The sequence below is a fragment of the Archocentrus centrarchus genome, chromosome 12 (assembly GCF_007364275.1).
Source record: "Archocentrus centrarchus isolate MPI-CPG fArcCen1 chromosome 12, fArcCen1, whole genome shotgun sequence".
In the NCBI taxonomy this organism is placed as follows: domain Eukaryota; kingdom Metazoa; phylum Chordata; class Actinopteri; order Cichliformes; family Cichlidae; genus Archocentrus; species Archocentrus centrarchus.
In genome coordinates this window covers 13,683,960-13,708,243 of record NC_044357.1, presented here as the reverse complement: position 1 = coordinate 13,708,243, position 24,284 = coordinate 13,683,960, and the positions used below count along the sequence as shown (strand labels likewise).

The 24,284-nt window shown below is 40.9% G+C and overlaps 1 protein-coding gene across 3 annotated transcripts; it reads right to left on the bottom strand.

Annotated features, from left to right (window-relative positions):
* On the bottom strand, positions 1 to 24,284 carry prrc2b (proline-rich coiled-coil 2B). 3 transcript variants are annotated; one of them, XM_030742303.1, is made up of 31 exons: positions 24,117 to 24,284; positions 19,269 to 19,446; positions 18,985 to 19,162; positions 18,532 to 18,634; positions 18,163 to 18,226; positions 17,854 to 17,997; positions 16,979 to 17,292; positions 16,714 to 16,838; positions 16,445 to 16,608; positions 15,969 to 16,056; positions 15,709 to 15,877; positions 14,662 to 15,007; positions 14,278 to 14,468; positions 13,251 to 13,452; positions 12,851 to 13,055; positions 10,542 to 12,584; positions 10,187 to 10,353; positions 7,852 to 7,967; positions 7,275 to 7,416; positions 6,518 to 6,594; positions 6,110 to 6,382; positions 5,872 to 5,973; positions 5,542 to 5,734; positions 5,355 to 5,452; positions 5,140 to 5,267; positions 4,767 to 5,007; positions 4,466 to 4,633; positions 4,240 to 4,319; positions 4,037 to 4,118; positions 2,704 to 2,913; positions 1 to 2,440 (listed from the first exon to the last, which is right to left on the bottom strand). In XM_030742303.1, exons 2-31 carry the CDS (start codon positions 19,381 to 19,383, stop codon positions 2,273 to 2,275), a joined length of 6,696 nt encoding a protein of 2,231 aa, XP_030598163.1. In that variant the 5' UTR covers positions 19,384 to 19,446; positions 24,117 to 24,284; the 3' UTR covers positions 1 to 2,272. The 3 variants fall into 3 exon arrangements, with proteins under 3 accessions (XP_030598163.1, XP_030598164.1, XP_030598165.1); XM_030742304.1 differs by having other exon boundaries at positions 18,985 to 19,159; XM_030742305.1 differs by having other exon boundaries at positions 2,299 to 2,440; positions 2,680 to 2,913.

The window sequence follows — 24,284 nt, the reverse complement described above, 5'->3', positions numbered from 1 at the left end:
TTTAAGAAATCACAACTGCTTTATTTATTTTCTTTCAATAAGCTCTTTTTCTTTAACAAGGGAGAGTAATGACCAAATACCTGAAAGGATAAAGGTCAGATAGGATAAATAGAATGCTGGATCAGCTGTAGAAAGCACTGGTCCTCTGACAAAAACTGAAATATGCATCTTAAAAGTACAAAAAAAAAAGTCAAAAAAGGGCAACGTTGTGGTGCAGGTACAATGAAGAAGCATCAAGACCTTTTGCAGAAAGGGGTAAGAGGCAAAAACACTCCAAGCCCGACAAACCTATCAACAGGTGAAAGCAGTCCATTCTGAGAACACAGTGACCTTTTTAACATTAAATCCTTTATAGTGCCACGATATCTAAAATGAAATGTAGGTTTAAGCCTCCCCTTGCTCCCAAGGCTCGACTGTACAGTTAAGTATGCGTATACACATATACCAGTGAAACACTGTCATAAAGATAAACATTTGTAGTGTCATGGAGCATTATAGTAAGCAGTAACAGTTATGGCATGGGCATTGTGAGTTTCAAAATGAGTGCCCATTACAAAAAACAGAAACAAAAAATAAATGATTCCATCAGCTTCACATTTTCAAACAGAACAAACACTTTTTAAAATTCCTTCGTAGTCCGCTGGAACCACTGTGCTCAGGCAGAAAAAAAAACAAACCAAAAAAAAAAAAAAAAAAAGCAAAAAGGTTGGATTCAACAAGCAAACACCCCTCATTTGTGATAATTAGCTTCTAACAGAGGGGGGGAAGAAAAAAAAAAAAACTGATTTGGACCCTGATTGTGATTATAGTTAGGCTGCATTTATTGCTAGTGCCACCTCAGATAACAGATTTTGAATTATCAAATCATGATGAGACTGTTTTTCCACAACTCCCCTCAGTGCTTTTGAAGTGGGATCTGAACTAAAATAGTCTTTCAGGAGCCGTAAAGGGAAAAAAAGAAAAGAAAAAAGACCACCACCCACATTGCATTAAAAAAAAAAAAAAAAAGTAACTTACATCACATGATCACATGTTCATTAACAGAGTGTTTGATTCATTACAACCCAAGCAAAGCCATAAGAAAGCAAACATTTCAATCAGCTGTTTGAGTGTCCTTTACAGCAACTGTGAATGCCCACCTTCCCCTCCCCTCCAAACTACACGATGAGCCCAAAAATTGTTTCCAGCGTGGTTGATCAAAATCCACACACACACACACACACACACACACACACACACACAGTACATGTCGGCATAATAAATGCTGAGTTCAGGTACAGTCTTTTATGAAATGTTGCTTGCTTTTAGGTAGGTGTCCTGCAAGTTTACACACATTCAACACATCACATGCACACGCCGTCAATGCCAGTGAAGTTCCCATGGAAGCAACATGATTTTGGGAAAACGTCCATCTTTTGTTTTTTTGGGTTTTTTTTGTTTTTTTTCCTTTCAATTTACATACAGAATAGCAACAGAATCTAAAAGCAAAGAGCAGTTTAAAGAAAAGAAAGTAAAGGGTTTCTACCAATCTAAGCAGTTTTGCCACAGTTCATGTGTTGGGTTACGTAGCCCAGAAAAGATGCATTTCTGAGGTGATCCACTTGACTTCTGCTATGCTGACATGCAGTGATGTCCAACAATTTTATTTTATTTTTTTCCTGGGTTAATGAAATAAGTCTTTTACCATTAGTATGGATGTGTGGGTCATGACGTATTTACCGGCAAAATACCAAAAATAACAAAAGTGCCCCACTGCATTTCAAATTTGCTTTAAAAAAAAAAAGTTTTAACAGACTTTGCTTCTCAGTTGTATCAAGTTTCTTTCTGGTCTTTAAGGGATACAGTTCATAAACAGGGAGTAAATACAGTTTGGCAAAACGGTATGGAAAACTAACCATCTGTGTTGGCCATTTTCCTTTTCCCCACTTCAGAGAAAACACGCACCAAAGAAAAAAAAAAAAAACCTGTCTTTTCTCTTTACCAACATCCCCTTAAAAGTGACTAATAATAAATTAAAGAGGACCTTGAAGAGATCTGTTTAAAAGACTGTGTTTATGCATATATTTATATATATTTATATATCTCTATAAGTGATGTGAAATAATAGTGTCCAGTTCTGAAAGTTCAAGAGGGGGCAATTCATTATGCTGTCTGCCTGCATGCCCCTTGCCTTGGTGCCTTCGGATAAGGTGGGTTTTAAAAAGGCTCAGACACTGGTCAAAGAGCTTTGTGTTGGCAGGCTCGGTGGTGACGAGGATTTTAAGGTCCATTATTATGCCTTGCCCTCTTCTACTTTAACAGCCTGGGGTTTGATGGCTCCAGTGCGTGCTGGTTTGGCTTGGCCTGTGGAAGGTAGGGGCTCCTGGAGTTTGCTGGTCATGCCCCCGGACGGTGTTTTGCCCTCTCCCACCGCCTTGCGTACTTCTCTTATAGTTTTATTCTGCACACACACAAAAAAAGAGCACTTATTAAAGCTACAGCAGTGCCTAGCAAGCCATACATACATATATATGCACCAACAAGTGTTTAGATTTTGACACTACTGTATAAAACTCTCATATCACTAAAAAAAAGATTCAACATTAATCCAAAACGTTGCATTTTTAAGTTAAATCACACAGCAGCAAATGCAAAGAGCAATTCAAATAGAGAAAAAGAAAATTGATTAAATTAAATTACCTATATTTACAGTGGGTGGCTCACCTTCATGCCATCCTCTGGGCCTTTTACTGGGGGCTCAGGAGCAGAAGGAGGGGTGGAGTGGGAAGGGTCACGACCAGGATTGGGGTAAGGGGGGGAGCGGATGATGACAGACTTGTTGACCTGCATAACAGGTCTCTGAATGGGGTTAGGGAAAGGGCCTGTGGTGGGGGGCCGCATGTGCATCACCATGCTGCCTTGAGCAGGAGTGACCTGTTGGTCACAGGGGAAACAACAAGAGGAAAAGCAGGTGAAGGGAAATGAATGAAATACAAAGAATTAGCAAGTACTGAATTCACATTTTCACACTTGACTTTTAGACTCCAAACAGACCTGATATTGGCAGTAGCATGCAGCAAAGACACTGAGACCAGTCAGTGACATAAATATGTTGTCATTTATTTGAATAATAAATACCAATTCAGTGACTGTATATTCTATACTGTATTGACATTTTATTTTATTTTAAGTTAGAAAAGTAATGTTCAAGTCCAGCTTCTTCAGAATGAAGATTAGAGCTTACTAACACTGTATCGAATCAGGTAATGGTATCACTGCTGAAAATTTAGACTGGTACTTCCCATGTTAAGTCAATGGCTTTTCTTGTTAATAAAATGTATACTGTATTCTAATTGCATAATGGCGCATTTACACTCCCCTCCAAAAGAGAGCTTCTGTAATCAGCTGCTGTTGTTTTCCTTGGTCTGCCTGTTCAACATCTGTTAGTTAGCACACCAGTGACAGCTTTCTTCTTCAGGACAGTCCAAACAGGTATTTGTGCAATGCCTCTGATTTGCCATCTTCTCTCAGCTTCACAATTGCTTGTTTTTCACCCACAGACAGCTTTCTGGGTTTCATGTTAGTTACTCCTCTATCTATAAATGCACAGTCTGCACATGCAAAACCAAATCTGAAACTGAGTGTAGACATTCAGCGCTATATATTTGTTTGAACAATCAATGTAACAGGACACACCTGGGCAACAAAACAGTCAAAAGAAAAATGGGTGGCTATCTTGTGAACTGTGTATCAGATCCAGATGCAAATACCTGGAAATAAAAGCTGAGTTGTTGATTTTTTGTCTGACATTCATATTTTAATGTCAAACCTAAATGTTTTCAGTCTACAGCAAAAATAAAGGGATTGGTCTCACTGTTCAAATAGTTTTGGAGGGGAGTGCAACTAATTATGTTATTAAGACTTTAATTTGGAGACAACATGCCTATTAAATCAAACAGCTGTAGGAAAAATCTATAGTGCCTGCCCCCCCGCCCCCCAAAAAGTCAATAAATATATTTTATTAACAAATAAATGTCAATATGTGAAAAATTCATACCTGCTGAGCAAAATGTGTGGGCAGAGGGCCTACAGGCCCCCCAGGACCAGAGGGCTTCCCACTGGGGCTTGCAGAGCCAGGTCTGATATTAAAAGAAATACAACTGAATTAGTCAAATGTGCACTGTGACACAGCGCAGTACATTTAGGGTGTTAGCAGGTCCACATAATTAACTTCTACTTTCTCAAATCATTTCCACTCACCTGTAGGAACCTCCAGATATGCCTGGGGAATGATTGGGCTTCTCAGAGAACTGAAAACCTTTCATTTCCATCTGTGAGCCCTGAGAACACACACAGACACACTGTCAATGTGTATAGACAACTGCAGCGCATTTTTATTATGGGTCAGTGGTGTAACATGTAAAAACCAGTGGTGAGATATACAGATTTAGCTTTGAAGGATAAAATGGAAGTCAGTAACACTCACCTCTCTGCTGCCAGTCATGACAGCTGCCTGGGACCCCGGTGGCAGCATTCGGCGTGGGGCTCCCACTGACAGGTTCTGTCCCTGCTGGAGCTGGATGGACTGTGGGAGGATGAGATGCTGTTGAGCTGATCCATAACGCAGCTGGGAGCCAGGCAGGGGCATAGTCACCTGGTGAGAATGAAGAATTTATTTTAAGTTTTAAAATATAAGGAAACTGTTCAATTATGCTCTGTTTATATGAAGGGTTATTCTTTTCAAGGCCTCTTACGCACAAGATCATAAACTGCAGCAACCCACAAACCTGGATGAGCTGAGAGTCCATTAACTGTGAAGAGCCCATACCAGGGCCTTGGTTCATCTGGCTATCATAGACGAGCTGCTGGCTGCCATTCATAGGCTGGTAGTGTGAGCCCGACTGTGGTTTAACCATGTCTGATGGCTGCATCCCAGGGAAAGCTGAGTAAGGGCCCTTGAGAGGGGTTCCGCCTGACAGTACCATGGGGCTGGGCTGTGACAGGTTGGGGTGCATGTAAACCTGGGACCTGAAAGAGGTAACACACAGCAGGGCAACATAATGATTGAACTCTCAAAAAGACTGTTCACTGAATACAAGAAATAGGACTCAAATGAAGCTAATTAATGTGTCCAGTGGAAATTCTTTAAGCTAACAGTACCTGAAGGGAGGAATGGAATTGAACATTTCTTGGGACTGAGAGACAGGCAGACCTCCCCGAAGCCCCAACTGAGCCTGAGCCTGAAGAGATGTGTGTAAAGAAATGGGAATCTGCTGGGCTGCAGCCGCCTGAATGGGTGAGCACATGCAGCATCATGACAATTTGCTGGTACACAAGCAAGCCTGTGTTTGTATGCATGTTTTTTTTTTCCCTACCTGTTGATAAGTCTGCTGCTGAGTCATGGTGGGAGGTACGAGGCGTGGCTGGCTTTGAAAGACATGACCATCCAGATACAGTGGGGGAATATGATTACCTGCATCAGGGACAGAACCCAAACAAGCTTTAATTTACTCCTCAAAAATAAGGCGCTCATCAAACCAGGAAACGAAAATGCCCTTTTACCTTGCATGGACATGGAAGGTGCTACTGATGCAACAGGCATTGGTGGCATAGAAACACCTCCAAAAGAACTGTAACTGACACCAGTGGATGAGCCAGCACTGCAGGGAGGCTGAGCACCTGAAGCACTGCCACCAGGAGAACCCTGCTCAGGGAGAGACTGGGAGTTCTCCCACGCCTTGCGTGCTGACTCCATCTGCAGAGAGAGAAACATTTACATCTAAATTGCACATTTCAAGTCACAGTTTTTTCATGTTCCCCATTAAATGTACCTCATACAAGCAGTATATTACTCATAAGTTTAAGATAAACATGAGATTGTAATTACAATACCTTGAGAGTGAGGTCAGCACTGGGAAAGGTAATAGGATTGAGGGTGATGCCAGGCTGCAGGTGGTTGGAACGCAGCATAGGGATACTCTGATTCAGAGCCGTCTGTTTGAAAACAAGGACAAAAAAAGATCAACATAATACATATACATCAACATATCTTATTTTTAAATCAGATACTATTCCATTAATGGTTACAGTTTTATTAAGATGTCTCAAAAGTCTCCAAAATCTCACTTACATCCTGAAGCTTGTTTACAGGATTGGACACGGGCACTGGGGTAGAACCTGGTGGCAGGCTGAAATCTGAATCTTTGGCACTGACGCCAAACTCAATAGGCGGCACAGGCAGCACAGTGTCCACATGGAGGTCCACACCATTGACTGGTGTGATGGGGCCACCTTCCAGTCTATCAACACCTTCTGAGCCCTTCCGGTGTTTCAGGGAGCGTTCATTTCCGATGGGCCCTGGTTTGTGTTGCTCTTTACTCTGTTCTGGGCCAGCATCGGAGTCCTGTCCAAAAACAAAGTTACAGGACTGTTTAGGTTTCTCAAAGTAATACAATACCGCTACAATGATTATGTGACTTGACAATCATAAGGCAAAAAGAAAAAAACTGCAGTTCTGTTAGCAGCTGCATCACACTACCTCAGAGTTGGGCTCACTCCCAGTATAAGACACCTGTTTAGTCCACGAGTCTCCCCCTGAAGACTGCACTGAAAGAGCTTAAACAGATACATAAATGTCACTAATGTTATTTATGAAGAATGCAATTATCTGAAAAACACAATGATCATACAAAACTAAAACAAAAGCTTTCACTGGGGTTGCTCATTTTAATAACATCTGATATTTTTGGCTGTTTCAAAGAAATGTCAATTTTTATCTCTGGTTATATCTGGTTAAATTGTTAGATTTTAAATACTGTGAATAATAATAATAATAATAATAATAATAATAAATTGTTGCTTTTCAATATTTCTTCTATTTGTACATTGGACTATATGTAGATCTTTTATTTGTTTCATTTGTTATAGAATAACAACCAAGCGTCACCACTAGCTATGATACTACTCGTCTGTTAACTGTCCAGTTATTTTTCAGCCTCAGAAAATGGGACAGTGGCTGTCATGCCTAAACAGTTAATGCAAAACTTTTGTTGAACCCCCTAAATTAAAACACAAAGTCTGCACTTCAATCGTGTCATCATTGTTTAGTTTAAAATTCATTGTGATGGTGTACAGAGGCAAAATTTTAAAAATTCTAATTGCCTAAAAACTCATGGCTCTGACTGTATGCACTGTGTGTGTGTGTGTGTGTGTGTGTGTGTTGAGGCTTATGTATTTCTAAGGTTTCTGTTTAATGCAGGAACAAGTAAATCAATAAAGCATTAACCAAAAAATACCTGAGCTGTTGGTCTCCCAGATTTCAGTTCCCAGGTTGTTAGAAGAAATTCCTTCCTCAGGTTGCTCAATGCTCATGCTTCCCTGCTTTTTGGTAAAGCGTGGCGGTATCTTGGAAGTGATTGTACGGTTTTTCCCTGGTACCTAACATGAGTGACAGGAAAAGCTTTAAGGTTCTCTGTGTAAAAATGTCAGGCAACTGAATGCATTAAACACTTTGGTGTAAACAAAAAATGTCTGATGTAATTTGTTAAAAGCTGTCAAAATTCTTTAAAGTGTAATTAAGGGATCAGTGTAGCCACCTTCCCTTCCCAGAGAATACAATGTAGTGTCCAGGCATCCCTGCCAGCTCTTACTTAGCTAGCTATCATCTGGCTAATAGAAAAAGATGCCAGAGTCATGAGGCAACAATAGGACACTTGACTGCAGTTCACACAATGGCCAACAGTGTCATAATAACAGCTTTGAGAATTTAACATATTTAATTTGGAAAGCTAGTTTATCTACCTTTTTTTAATTATATATTTTTTTAAATGTTCATAATTACTGAGCTTTGGATTCACTATATGTTTAACTTACAGCTGCCCCTTGTTCTTTCCTCCTCCTCTCATCTTCCTGTGGGCGCCTTTGCTTTTTGGACAAGGCATCCTGGTATCCATCTGGATTTGAACCCGGTCCTCCTGTGTCTCCTTCAACTACAAAAAAAAGAATCTTGTCAGATTGAATTTTATCTGTATTTGTGTCAGTAAATACATTATCGCATATTATCATATTTTACATTTACAGTAGACAACAACTACTACAGACTTTGACCCAACAGTTTAAAACTTAGAATCATTTGAAAGGTCCCATATTTTATCATATTAAAACAAATTAATGGTGCACCCAACACCTTACAGGAAGAGATCTGTAATGGATAGAGAGAACCATCCATAGGAACACACACTGTTGATTACACAGCTGCCAGTACCTGAATATACCTGAATGTTAAATCCTGTAGTTGTGGATTCTTTGTTGATCACTTTACAAATAAATACAGCTGAATAATCATAAGCGTCATAATTTTTAAACATGCACCATATTGCCAGAAGTATTCACTCACCCATTCAAATCATTGAATTCAGGTGTTCCAATCACTTCCGTTGCCACAGGTACATACAATCAAGCACCAAGGCATATACAGGTATCATAACAAAGAGAAAGCAATTGCAAACGACAGCAACTCAGCCATGGAGTGGTAGGCCACGTAAAATGGCAGAGCGAGGTCAGCCGATACTGATGGGTAGTACACATGGTCACCAACTTTCTGTACAGTCAGTCGCTACAGAGTTCCAAACTTCATGTGGCTTTCAGCTTAGCTCAAGAACAGTAAGTGGAGAGCTTCATGGAATGGTTTTCCACAGCTGAGCAGCTGCATCCAAGCCTTACATCAATGCTTTGCATTGGATGCAGTGATGTAAAGCACACCACCGCTGTACTCTAGAACAGTGGAGACGTGGCAATCCGATGGACAAGTCTGGATTTGGCGGTTGCCAGGAGAATGGTACATGTCTGACTGCATTGTGCCAAATGTAAAGTTTGGTGGAGGGGGGGTTATGGTGTGCGGTTGTTTTTCAGGAGTTGGGCTTAGCTCCAGTAAAAAAAGAACTCTTAATGCTTCAGCATACCAAGACATTTTGGACAATTTCATGCTCCCAACTTTGTGGGAACAGTTTGGGGATGGTTCCATCCTGTTCCAACATGACTCCGCACCAGTGCACAAACAAAGGCCATAAAGACATGGATGAGCGAATTCGGTGTGGAAAAACTTGACTGGCCTGCACAGCCTCCTGACCTCAACCTGATAGAACACCTTTGAATTAGAGCAGAGACTGTGAGCCTTCTCACCCAGCATCAGTGTCTGACCTCACAAATTTCGTTCTGGAAGAATTCCCATAAATTCCCATAACCACACTCCTAAACCTTGTGGAAAACCTTCCCAGAAGATTTGAGGCTGTTGTAGCTGCAAAGGGTGGGCTGATGTCATATAAACCATATGGATTAAGAATGGGATGTCACTTAAGTTCATATGTGTATGAAGGCAGACAAGTGAATAATTTTTGATTTTTGCCAGACATTGCTGTGGCTATAAAATCAAAATTTGATAGTGCAGAAAACGTGCTCATATAATGGCTCAAGTTTATAGGCCATGTTAAAGTCAACATTTCATAATCTTTCTGTTGTCTGAAAAACACAAAAATGCTAAATGCAGTAAATGTGAGCACAGAGAATAAGAGAGAAACAAACCGATGTCAATATAAAACAGAAAGGCAGCTCGGTTTAACTTGCACTGAAGTGAAATGAAAAAGTAACCCCCACCCAAAACTTCTTTCTTGCTTGCAAATCTGTTTCCACCACTTATGGTTATCCCTCAGCACTAGAATTTCCACATAGCTTTGGCCTACAGGAATGGCATTAAAGTTAATCATCATGTTAGCCACATTAGCTGTGTTGTGTGCTAACAGGTTTGTACTACTGCTGTGGGGACACTGGCATAAAAAGTAATTCACTATTTTCTCAGCTTGTCAGGGGACAAGAGTTCTTCAAAGTGTTTCATTATTTATAGGCCTTACGAGCCTTTCTAACATGTTACCAGGGTGCTTATTTCTCTGTTAATGCCAACAAACTCCATTAACAAACACAAATTTTACTTTGCAGAACATGGGGGTTGCTGCTCTGCAGCTGTGACACTTTATTGTTTAAACTAGTTTACAAACAAAATCACTAACAAAATTTAAGTTGGTTAAAGAATATATGCTTTGTGGAATATAAAAATCTCACAAAAAACTAAAAATGAATGATTTCCAACATTTTAGTTTTTTATCAAGGTGCAATTTCAATTGGTCCCATAGAGATGTGAAAAAGTTGGACTTACTTGGGTAGCTGCTGAGCTCATACGGGGACAGAGGTTCAGTAATATCTGTTTTGACAGGTCCTGGCTTCAGCTCTTTGTCTAATTTCTTCCCAGTGGGCTCAATGGGCTCCCTCTCTTCTGGCAGCTGCTCTATGCTGTATACAGAGCCTGACTCATCTGGACTCCTGCTGTAAACGGGGAGTAGAAAAAGTGATCAAATTCGGTGTGTGTTTTATCAAAACAAAATTTATGTCACTGAAAATGGTGTCATAATTATAAAATAATAGTCATTATCATAATAACAAAGGACATACTCTGTTGTTGGTTTCTAAGTAATTTAAACAGACTACTGGTAGAAGCATGTTATTCAGCTCACCTCTTACAAGAAGGCCCTCCATTCTGCCAATTGTCACTCCTGTTAGAAGAGGAGCTGGGGGGATTATCAGGTGCACGGACCATCTTGCTTGCTTCCAGCAGTGATGGCTCTCCTTTCCTATTCTGCCGCTCTACCAATGGTCTCTGACTAGAGAAGCTTCTCTTGGAAAGCTCCCTCTTCTCACCAGAGCCTGGTTCCTGGCCAGAGTCAGAGGGAATATCGCCATGGCCCTGTGTCGCAATGCCTCCACTTCCACCCCGTTTCTCTCTCCAGTCACCAAAGTCACTGTTTTCTGATCCTGTCTCCCATTCCTCTGTTTGGCCATGCTGGCTAGAACGTCCAGAGTAGTGGCCACTGGGCCAGTTATCATCCCCAGTGCTTTTAGAGCGACCTGGCCAGGGATTTGCAAAGTCTCCATTTAGGTACTCATCACTTGTCCACTGATTTGACCCGGGTTCACGCTCCTGTCGTAGACGACGAAAGCGCGGAGGCTTGTCTTGACGTGGAGGACGCCTTCTCCTTAAAATCTGCCTGTCAGGGTTCTCACTGTCAAAGAAGTATTCTCCTTCACGCTCCTCCGTTCCATTTTCCATGAAGGAGCCAGCAAATTTAGGAGTGTACTTAAGAGCTTCACGTTCAACTGGGGGTCTGCGGGAGTAAGTAGTCTCTGCTCCAGGGCCATAACCATTTTCTTGCATGGAGCCACTACTGCTGCTGCCAAACTGGGGCCCACGGCCCCTCCATGTAGAAATATCTCTAGATCCTCCAAAGCTACGACTGTAACTACCAGCAGTGTTCAGTCGTGGAGGCAGCACTCGACTTCCAAAGCCTCTGGTGACCTTGGTCTTCTCTCTGAAATCTGGTGCTGTCTGATCATCTGTGTACACCTTGTTGGATCTCCAAGAGTCTCTATCAGCTTTTCGGACGTCCCCAGACTCTGTATGACCTTCTCCATTTTCAGATCCTTTCTGGCGGCGCCTCTTCGGAAGCTCCTCATACTCTGAGGCTTCACTCAAAGTTTCACTGACATTTCGCCTGCGAGGCTTGCCCCTCTGAAACTCCTCAACCTTGATTAGATCCCTGGGTGCTGCTCGACCTCTGCCTGCTCGCTGAGTGTTGTTGCCACTGCTGTTGTTATTGTTGTTATAAACACCTCTGAGATTATCTCCACCTCGGCCACCGCGGGTTCCACCTCTGGAGCCAAATTCCCGGAAGCCTCGACTGCGGCCTCTGCCTGTCCCCCTCACTGCACCAAACGCCTGCTCTTCATTGATGAAGATCCAGTTATTGCGCCGCGGTGCCTGGGGCTCTCGGTTCTCCTGACAATCTCTAGGTGCCTGGTTCTTACCACTGCTCCAGGTGTTCTCCTTGGGAGAGTCATCACTGTGGGTGCTCAGAGGTCTGTCGGCTTTGATGGGAGCTGGAGACTGGCGCTGCCTCTCTTCAGGTTGTTTTTCAACAACAGGTGATACTGAACGCCTGTTGCTGGCTGGCTGGTTGTCTTTCTTCAAGTCATAAACATTAGTAAGGACTTCCTTCTCCAGTCTGTATGGCACAGGCTTCTCCTCAGGCTCAGGTTTAGGCTTTTCATTCTCCTTGTCTTCCACTTTGAGAGCCTTAAGAACTGGTTTCTTGATGGGCCCGGTTCTGCGTATCAAGGTCCGTCCACTAGCCTCAGATGGCTGGCTGACACTACTAGAACTGGAACTGGCTTCAGACCACTGATTTTGGGCATTGTTAAGCCCTCCATCTTGTTTCTGTCTTCCATCTCTTTTCCAGTTGTCTGTGGAGCCATCTAAGGCCTCGTCGTGAGATTCAAGGCCATCTTTCAGATGCTTGTCTCTAGACTCTTCCTTTGGGTATTCACTCTCTGAATGATCCTGAGAGATGCTCTGAGCAGTGGTGAGCAAGCCTTGGTCATGATGTTCCCTATCTGAACCTCGGCTCGGATAAGTGTGATGTGAAAGATCATCTTGAGTGTGGGTCAAACAATCGCTGGTCCTCTCTTCATACGAGTCCTGTTGGGAAGAGGCCATATCACCTCTGTGGATATGAGAAGAGAGGAGAAGAAAAAAAAAAAAGGTTATGAATGACCCCACACAGCCCAGCTCAACAGAGGCACCTTTAAAAAAGACAGACCTTACAGTTTTAAATCCTCTCTATACACTTAAAAATAATGCCAATCTTTTAGTTCTACAATAATCAATGAATGTAGAAGACTAAATTATTTATTGAAGTGACAGTTTCACAGATCAAAACAGAATAGATCCTTAATTTAAGGACTGCAGAATTCAAACACAATAACCAACCTGTCATCAGGATGTCTGCTTTCTGAGCTTTCGCGCTGTCTCTGGTAAGGTGGAGTGAAGCTACGCAAAGAGTAGCCATCTTGATTCCACATTGGGTAAGGCTCAGTGGAAGGAGCTCGTCTCTCCTGGGGCAAGTTGGGATGGCATCCTTCATCAGAACCAGGACTGTTCAAGTGATCTTGGTGCATCATAGGTTTTACCATTCCTGGTAAAATTCAATCAATCACACATATCAAACTTCAAAAAACCCTGATGTCCAGTGTGCCTGTGCTTACTTACTGAAGCTGTAACCTCTCTATCCTGAAACAAATTTCAGTTGTCTCACATTTGTCTGACCAGTTTTTTTTTTTGTTTTTTTTTTAATACAATACTTCTAAGTAGATACAGATTTAATGCTTACCTGAAGAATGGACAGCACCAGGGTAATAGTCAACAGGAGACCGTCCCTGGGCCATGCGTGGATCCATAAAAGGCGGCATCATCATCCAGCGGGGATCAAAACCAAGGACATGTGGAGGATAGTAGCCCCGCTGGGCGTGGCTCGACCCTGATGGATTAGGGTGACCTGACTGCTGCCAATGCTGCATCTTGAACACTTGTTCCTTTAAAATACATACAACAAACACATTCAATAAACGGCAGGCAAAATCCACAGTCCCTATTCTGTGTAATAAAAATGAAATGAAAACCAATATGAGATTTTGGCAGTCTAAGGTAACCGAGTCAGCAGGATACTGGTCAGTGTTTTAACATTACAAGTATGCCATTACTCCTTTAAAGTTGAATAAAGTGCATTTATTCAACTCATACATTTCAGACTGAACCAAGAAAATGTTAAAGCTTCTCTTCTCAAAAAATAACATATTATGTAAGGTTGAAAATTTAGACTAATCTCAGCTTCCTTGTTTCAGCTCTGTAGCACAATCCCATCATGGTCAATATCAAAGTGGCTGTTCTCTGTAAAGGAGACCGATTCCCACACACAGACTGCACTTGCGTGGGCTGCCCAGGTATATTAGAAGCCTAATGCAGCATAATAAGGTCAGCAAGCAAGCTGTCTCTGGGAGATCCCTAATGCAGTAACACTAGCTGTTCCAGATGGCTATTTTGTGCCTCTATGAAGCTGCAGGGAGTTTGCAATTTTTACCCCAATATATGCCCATGGTTATTGTCACACATTTGTTTTAGTGCAGCTCCTCATTTCACAAATCTCTACAACCAAGGTGGACAGTGCATTGCTAATATGACTCATAGTGACACAAGGGTCACTTTATTAAGAAATACACCACAGTGAAATTAAACCAAAATTATCTTTAACAATGAGCAGTCCAAGCAATTAATTTCTGCAAAATGTTTTCACAATGAAATGTTAATGCATTAGTCCAAGACAAGCAGTGCATAGGTGAGTGGTATCAGCTGGTTCTCACCTGCTGCTGGTGGTGTTGTGGTTGCTTTTGAAAGCGGGGTGGCACTGGTTTGGAGGGATGACGTCCGCTGTAGTCTCCTGATGGTGAGGAGGGCTCTGGGCCATCATCTTCACTGCCACGATAGGTAGAGAAGCCAGACTCTTCACGGTAACTATGGCCAGGTGAGTTGTCTGAGGGACACTCACTTCCATCTGGAAATCAAGTGATCACAACACACACTTGTAATTTGAGCAAATTATTTTTATATATAGGTCATGTTTGTAAATGAGAACTGGTTCTCAAACATTTTACCTGGCAAAATAAAGGATTTATATATATATATATATATATATATATATAAATAGGTATGCCTAAGAAGTCTATTGACACATTTCTTTCTCATACCTTTTGTGTTGTACTGCCAGTTATCATGGTGGCCTCTACTCGGTTCCCTGTTTGGGGACAGTGGAACTTCTTTTCCCTCTACTTCCTTCTGGCCATCCTCCGTCCTTGATGTCTGCCTTTCAGTCTTCCCAAACTTTTCATCCAGCCTTTTGAGTTTTTCAGCACATGCAGCCAGCCGTTCCTCACGAGCCCTTCTCTCTTCCTCCTCCCGCCGTCTTCGGGCTCGCTCGACAGCCTCAGACAGCTCAGGTAACACATATTTGGCCCTAGCTGGTGCCTGAGTCTGAGACTGCCGCTGGTGATCATCCTGGTCAGCAGGTGGCTCTCCTTGGTTTCTCTGTTGGACCTAGAGGAGGAACAGAGGTAGTTAAAGGAGGAGACCTTCAGTAATCAATGTTAATGATATACTTGGAGATTGACATCCCTAATTTTTTTAGTATTGCCATCATTCAATTCATGTCAACCTTTTTAAAAAGGGGTTTATTAGCTGTTATTTGACTCAATTTTAAAAAAGAAAAAAAGAAGATGCATTACAAGTAACTGTTTATCCCAGATTACATTCAAACCCACTGTTACCAGTGGGTCACAGGACACTTGATCTGTTTCTTTAAAGTGCGTATCGTATAATGTGTCTGGCTACAATACTCCAATCACACTGAGAACAAACTTCATTTTTATTGAAGAGAGAATTAAATACTGCAGTGTTAGTTTGTTTTAGGCAAGTGGTTTGACAGATTTTCTACAATAAACTACAACCAAAAAACACGAAAAAAGACTTGGCAAGTACAAAGTGGTCAGACATATCACTATGGTTACTGCAAGGTCATATTCTCCTAATTCATAATGACAGACTCACTCGAGGGTATGTGAAGGCAGACAGCTATTCATATGCTCTATAATAGTGTCTCTATAATGTTCCACAGTTACAAAGGGATTAAAGAAAAAGGTGTATTTTAACTGTGAACATCATAACGTAATCACAGATCAGTAATCTCAAAACAGCCAAAGAGGGCTGAAATGGAAAAACACTGCCCTGTGCATAGTTACCTGACTGTCCATGGAGAGATATTTGCTGTTGGTCTTCCTCGGAGGCTCGTGGTGGTGATGCTGGTAAGAATAACTCTCCTCCGGGCCCTCCTGCGGATAAGATGCCTCCCCTGAACTAAGGGAGGAATGGCAGTCCCGCTGGTTCTCTCTCTCCCTCTCCCACTCAGCCCTATTAAGTAAGATTAAGCCAGAAACCCTTTAAATAAAGACAAAACTGCAGTGTTTAGAGCAATAACCAGCCTTTAGGGACACACTCTTACCAGATCTTGCTTTTGTCACTGGAAGAGTGTTCTTCTTCATCATCACTGAACTTCAGCTTTTCACTGTAATCAACTTCCTCATGAAGTCCTGTGGGCAGGGGAAAAAAAAAAACAACCAGTCGTGAATTAGGGTGAGACTTGAACTATATTCTTTTGGCTGCATTTATACAGAGTGGAGTAATATTAGTTGTGAGGTTGAGCAGGGGAAAATTTGTTCTCTTGGGTTTTTATCATAAAGAACAGCACCTCTGTTCTTTTGAATCACAGTTTATCGAAATATACTGTACCCGTCTGATTCTGTTCAGTTTGGCCTTGCTTTGAAGATAAACACAACTGTTTGTAGTTTGTGTGAGGAAGCTTAGCTTCACCCTGAAGCACACAGTACTTCACACATAAAATAGCAAAAGATATTCATAAGCTAGAGAAGAAACTGAAAAGGTGTCGCAGAACAATTAACATGTCTAAGATATACTGACCAGCCCATCCATCTTCACAGTCATTGTCAAGCTCATCCAGATCCTTCAAATCCTCTGGATTAATAATGGCTGGGCGAAGTGGTCGGTCACCAGGTCTACGGATTGGCTGTGAAGAAAGTCGAGGTGGAGCACGGACAAAGCGATTCTCTCTCCTTACATCGCCGCTGCAATCACAGAGTGTAGCAAATTAACAACTGCCAGGTATCCCAGATCTCTGTGTCAAACTGCTGAATAATGGGTAACTACCTGGATATTCAAAATGAACTTACTTTGCAAGTTCAGGTTTGGCGTAGCTCTGCCTAAAAGTTGGTTTGCTGTCAAATCGGGCTGGGGCTGCTACGGTGGTGGAAACTTGGTCTGTACCTGTGGCTTCACGCGTCTCTTTAGAGCACATCTGAAAACAGCAGGACCACACAGGATGTTTAGATTAGGCATGCAACTGTCGAATACAGCATTTTAGACTTTAATCTAAAAGCAGACTGCTATTTTCCTTCACACAATGACCTGTAACGTTATGAGTCATACAATACTTACAAATGCAGGCAACATGTCATGGTAGACAGCAGTTGAAGTGTGATGAAGCTGGTACTGAAGTGCAGTAGGGACGGCTGTTCTGCGGACAGGCTGGGCGGGTCGCAGGGAAGGCTCCTTGGGGTCAAGGCCTGGTGACGGAGCCGTCACCGTACTAGAAGAGGTGGTGACTGTGGCAGAGGAGGGGTGAGATGAGGCTGGAGGGGTACCAGTCTCAGCCAGGGCAGTGAGCTTACCCTCAGGATCTGCTGGCAAGCTGAGGGTCAGGGATGAGGGCTGAAGGTTCCTGCCACCACCTTCCCTCCAGCTTGTCACATCTTCAAGCGGGAAAAAAGGAGGGAAAAAGGTTTAGAGGACTAGACCAAGCTGAACTGATAAAATGTCAAAGTGCACCCAAAGTACAAATAACATCTCTATACATCATTATTACTCAATACTGACACTGCTTTTTCATCTTATCTCAATGTGTTAATTTGAAGAATTTATTGAATGTGAAATAGTCGAATAATACTCTTTGTATCAGAAATATCCAATCAATAATCAGTCCCCACCCTGTATAGAGGGGCCATGGCCTGGGGGTGGTGGGTCGTGAGTCAGTAGTTGTTTCGTGAGAAAGTTGTCAAAATTTCTGCTCTGGAAGATCACTTGCTTGGAAATTATGCAAGTAAATGACACCAAGAGGCATGCAGTGTCGGTCAAAGGAATTCTGAATAAAATGCCCTCTTCCCTTTATTTCTTAAAGAGCTATTAAACTGCATTTTTAGCTTAAAAATAAAACAAAAATAATGTCTGCCAGTTTAATACTTTGCCTTCAAGGAGGCGTTTTTATCTATAATCCTGCCAGGTTCTAAATGATGGGAAGCAAGAACAGAAATTACTCTGGGGGCGGAGGCTTGGTCCGGGCCCATACGACGGATCGAAGCCGCTTCTTTCCTTGCCAGCCCTGTCCTGTTCTCCAGCTGCCTTCAGCGTGGGAAATTCCTCGTGAGAGAAGGGCTGAAGTCGGTTTGAGGCCCTTGAACCTGACGTATACATCCAAAGACATGGCATAAAGAAAAATGCTTGTCTGAGCCAAGCAAACAGAAAAGCATTTTATCAACTGGGATTAAAATCTGAAAAGTATATTAATCACAAATCGCACGTCATTTGATGTTAAACACCTTATTCTGAATTACTGAATGACTCACCATCTTGCTCTACTGCCTTTCCATTTAGCTGGGCCCATTGCTTTGGTCCACTTGTGTTTGTGTTCTGTAAAAATTAAGAAAACCAAAGTCACCATCCAACAGTCTGAGTTCTCTGACTTTTGAGACACATAAGACTTTCTCCTGAATCTAAATAGTAACAACCTCTTTTGTCCAATTTGGAGTGTGAGTTTTCCTGCATAGAGTAAGTATAATTCTTTACCTGTTTGGGATTATTAATCCATATTAGAATATTTACTAGACACTCAAGCACAAATAACTAAAAACATTGAGAAATAAATTGATATGCTGGTGAAAATCAGCAAGAACTATATCAAGCAGATTTATAACCATAAGTATATGCATATACACCTCCTGGTTGGCTACCGGTGAGGACTTCTGAAGATTGGAGACAGATTTCTGCAAAGCCAGCGGCGGCTGCAACTCCGGCAGCTGTGGTATTGATGCAACAGAACTACAAAAAAAGAAATTAACAATCGTGACCATTCAGGACAAAAGAAAAGAAACACTCTAAAAGCCTCATGGCTGCCTCTCTCTCATAGACTGGACCTGTTGAAGAGCTGACTTGTATCATTAAGGATTTAACTTATTTTATCCTGACACTGATCCCTGAAAAATATGTGAGTTTAAGGTCGATGCTGGTGTTCAAGGAAGGACATTTCAGCTACAGTAATCAACTATAAAAGCATTTAGACCCCCACTGTAAGGCTACTGTCATGTATAAAACTATAAAAAAATATAGCATAATTCATTTACCTGACCACCAATATATTTATTAGAGAGCGAATCTGTAGAACATCTTACTTCTTTTGATCGGGTTGTTCCTGCTTGTTCGCCCATCCTGTACCGTCTTTGGGCACTATAATCACGTTGGGATCGTTTCCTTTGTTTTCAGACTTCAAGCTCGGCAGGTGAGCTGGTGGGGGCATACGCCGGGCTGCGGCCACTTTGCCAAGACTCTGCAAGCCATGTCGCGGAACTACTGGGAAACCAAACACGTGTAGATAACGGCGGAGGACCAAGATTAGTATAGGGGCTTAAACAAGATGAACAAAAAGTACTGAGTGGAGGAACAAAATGCCCCTTACCTGTGTTTTTCTGAGTTTCTATTGATTTTCCCTTGTACTTATCAAATAGGCTGAGTGAGGAATACTTGCTTTTCCCATCCTTGGACTTGGTTATTTGCCCCAAACGATCGGACATTGCGATGTAATGTCATCGAGTATGGAAATTTTTCTTTGCGCCTCTTCCCAGTGCCTTCTAATTCTACAAAGAGGAGAAGAAATGCCTATCTTCAGTACACACATCACCCAAAGAAAAAAAAACCATCTTTGGGAATCAATAATGTTAATCTGCCATCTTTGGGAATATTCAGTGTTAATATGCCAATACAGACCAAGCAACAAACAACTATAAAAGACAGCCAATTGTAAGTGAGATATTGTACATGTACAGGTTTACCAAAAAAGAAAAAGCTCTAAATAAAATATGAGTGAAATAATTACAAGCTTAACAATAAATAATATATAATTTGATATACTTCAAGCCAGTACGGTACTGGGCCAAAAACATAACACAAAAACAGCCTTAAAGTGCCTTGACATTGATTGTACAAGTTTCTGAAAACACATTTTTTCAAAAGATATTCCATCATTTGAAGCTTTGATGATTGTGGTAGAGAGTCACATCAATTACATATGTCCCAATATCTCCCACAAGTGTCTGATTTATTTAAGACCTGGTGACAGCATATGTTTCATCCAACCACTTAATGATTTGCACTGACCCTTCTCACTGAGGGAAGAAATAGATCCAAAATGCCTTCAACATCACACTGAAACAAGGCCACCATATTCCCTCACTATAGGCACCAAGGGTCAAGGTTTTATTTTAATGTGTCTCTATATACCACATATAATGCATTTCTATAAATTAAAACCCACCAAGAATCAAAATAAAAATAACATTTTATATGAATTTGTGTATATTAACAAATAAATCCAAGGAAGTATTCTGTAATACCCATATGGTGATTGTGTTAACCAACAGTTTAACATGAAACAGCTGCAGATGATGATCCCTTTATTTAAAAGTGATGGAAGTAAATATTCTCTTCCTTACACACACAAGTTGACTAATTGGGATTTTATACTTTCCAGCTAGATTTATGCAAGCATTAGTGACTTGTGCATACACCTGAACAGAAATATTTTTGGCCAATGCTTGTTTACAGGTATCATTATCCACATAAAAAAAATATCTTTAAAGTGGGGGTAAATGTGATATAAATAAAATTATTTTGAAACCATTATGTCCTACAATACGATCTGCTGTGGGCATTCACTTCAACTGAAGTTAGGTTTTTACCCTCTACACCTGACCTCTGAGCACAGATGCTGGCAGCTTTTCCGAGGCAGGGACAACAACAACAGTTATTTACAGAATTTGCTGCACAAATCAATTTAACAGCACCTCAGAAGCAATGCAGTAGACATGCTCCAAAAGCCATGGAAACAAGTTTGAGCAAGATTAAAAGTTGATGATACATTGTTCACTGCTACATAATTTCATAAAGCAAATTTCAATTTCACATATCATCACACTCTGTGCATATGCCATTTTTTAATGAAAATTTTATTTTTGCCTAAATCAATTTTTTTATATATATTTGGTTCAGTTTTTTTTTTTTTTTGCCTTTTCTGAAAAATCTGAAAAAAATTACTTAGGCATTACTTTAAGAGGGTGACAATATTATACCGGCAAATTTTAAGCTAACCCCTTAGTTACCACATGCATTGCAAAGAAAGAGTATTCGGGTGATAGGAAACCCTCATACACCTGTCCTATTAGGATCATTTTCTTGAGATACTATTAATCTAAGGAGAAGAAAGTGATCATTATTTAAGTAATTACTCCCATATGCTTGAACCATAACACATTTGCCTAACATGTGAAATCCCTGGTTTAAGACCGGAAGGAGACACAAATCCCTGGGTAGTAGCTGCATGTGTGGATCCATCTGCTGTGGTGAACTCTAGTGAATAAGGGAACAGCTGAAAGGAGCTTTTACTTGAACCACAATATACAATATAAAACATGAAGCCCATATTTGTGGAGTTTTTCTGTGATGTATTCATTTTTCTCTGAAGCAGTCCAAATCTGTTTTACAGACTGGCTTTTGGAGCCCTGTCAGACCACATGACTTGATAATTGACTTTTCAAATACATTTTCTTTCTGGTAAATTTCTGCACTTTTTTTTTTTTTTTTTTTTAAAGACCATTCATTCATCTCCTCTGTAGCAACAAAATGTGTTCAGGCTATGGCTTTCAAGAAACATGATGTAAAACATATCCAAAAAATATTTGCCGTGACACATACAGACCTTAGTTTTAACATCTTTATGTAGCACCAACAATCTTCAATTGGAGTCTTCAAAAATACCTTTGAAGGTTAACCTCGGCCAGCAAAACATTTAAAGGCTGACTAACTGTGTGACACTACAAACAAACTTCAAAAACATTAATTGTCCTCACAACAATTAAGCTTTAAAAAAAAAAAAAAAAAAAAAAAAAAAAAAAAAAAGCATACCTTAGGAGTTTTTAGAAGACACTTTCTCAATCCAAAATTAATATCTGATACTGTGAACAGGCCATATTTTTTTACCCTCTAACTTTCAAGAAAAATGTCATGTTAAGGCCAATACTTTCACAAACTTTCCTACTGCTGTTTCATGAATCACTGGTGTGAAACAGTCAAACCAGACACCAATTACTCAGCACACCCTTAGTTTTCTTTTTTTTTTTTAATGCACTTATTTAGGGCAGCACTGTCACCACAACAAGGACCTGGGTTCAAATCTGGAGCCTGTGTGGATGCGTGGGCTCTCTCTGGGTACTCCAGCTTCTTCCCACAGCCCAAAGACAAGCATGTTAGGTTAACTGGTGATTTTAAATTGGCTGCAGGTTTAATTATAAGCATGAATGGTTATCTGCCTCTATGTTTTAGCCCTTTGATAGACTGGTGACTCAATTAAAGTTGGGATAGGCTCAAGCACCATCCCCACAACCCATACAACCAATACATTGAGAACTGTGTCCCAAAATCTGATCTTAACTCCTAATTTCAATTACCTATTTTTCTACATATCTCTATGGGCAATGGGAAAATGTTTTATGCAATCTGATCTGTGAAAAATAATCTGGCACATTAAATTCAAATCAAACTCAAGCATGTACTTATTGACAGGAAGTGTCATGATGTCTCCATGCCAAGAATTCCTTCTCTTTCCTGGCTAGTTGAAACTCCATTTCCATCTATTCTTTAGTCAATGTTGAGCTATTCTCTAGAAATGATGGACATTTACAGACATTGTTTTAACTTGATGTAGATTTTAGTGAGAAACATCACATTTAGCTTACAGAAGCTATGAGTAAGAAACTAGAGTTGGTTATTCAAACCCCATTATGGTGACTTACTTATTCAATGAGATTAAGCAACACAAAGCCTTAGTAACATACTTAGTAACATAGTAACAGTTACTTATCTCTACTCCGCTTTCTTTTAAACTGTTTCAATAAATAGTTTAAAACAAGACGTTTTTCTGTTTGACACTTGCTGTTATACTTGGCCAAAAATTTTTAGGATGGCTACCTGAGCTGATATTTCAGTGTCAAAACAGTACCAAAACAAAATGCACATTCATAGATTTGTAGACGGACACAAGCACTACAATGGGAGTATTTTCATGTGTACACTGGGTGAAGCAGACTCCAAACACCCACGACTGGTGGACTATTGGATTTACAAATACAAATAATGGTAAATATCCTCATTTGAAGCCAATACACGTCAATCCATAGCATAGGCCAATCGGTTAAAAGCTCTGCATAGGCGTTTTAGTCTTGTAATCAAAAATATGTGCATCAAGTTGAATTTAGTTATGCAGTAATACACTTGGTTATGGTCGCTCATACTACTGCAAAAACAGAATGCCGATGACCACTAATTAAAGAATTTAGTGAGATGTACAAGCTAACGCGTTGACAGCTAACGTATCAACCCCCGACTTTGTCTGAATTTTAACAGCCACATCTACCAGAAAGCCACAAGAAACTACCATAATCAATGAAAGTGGCTGCAATCTAATCATAAAGTAAAATTTTGGACTCAAGAATTGCGTCTGACCTCTCGTTAGTTTTCTCAAGTTAGCCTAAATGCTAACTCCAGCACAAAACTGACACCAGTCGGCGAGTGCTGCACGAAAACAAAAATCATTAGATAGATTACAAAACAATCATCTCGGTGTTTTTTTTTTTCTTTTTGAAAATCCCAAAGACGACCTAACACTATATTAAACCGTAACAGAGCCACACAAACGTTAGTAAAGATCTAAGATGCAGCTGCTAGTGCTCGGTGGCAAAATATGCTAACTGCTGGCTAAACCAAAATGGCTATGTATACACAAAATGTTCGTAGTGAGGGTCCTGCAGAGTCGTTTATCTTCACAGTTAAACGACGAGGACACAGAAAACTGCTGTTTTCCTTTTTTTGTTTTTTCCAACAACCGCTCTAACTTAGCTTTAGCTAACTGCCTCGGCTCTCGCAGCTTGTTGGAAAATTAGCGAAACGGCAATCTCGTTAAACTTCCAGTGGAAGATGACAAAACACAACTGGTGGATTTTCAGTGCTTCTACAATAGTGCTTGTATTACTGAGCACCTATTTTTGTGAGGAAATTCTCTATAAAACACTCTAACTTGTGTTTATTTTTTTTCCAAGCCCGCTTGGCTTTCTGAACGGCCTGAGCACAGCGATGGGAATGTAGGACAAGACGATTAAAAATGGCTGCTGCCAGGAACAAAGCAACAATAAAACTGGGCAGCGGAGAAGACGAGCGAAACGGGAGCTTGACACAGCTAACTGCACTTATGACTCACCGATTCAACAACTTGGGGTGTCTTCTGATCAGTGGCGGTGATAAATTTCCACAAAATGTTTTCTACTCAAAGGATGGCTTGCGATTTTACAGCCCAATCTTCCTAGGTTAAACCGATTGCAATGTTGTTGCTGGGGTCCTACCCGGCCTGAGAATGAACAGGGGAGAG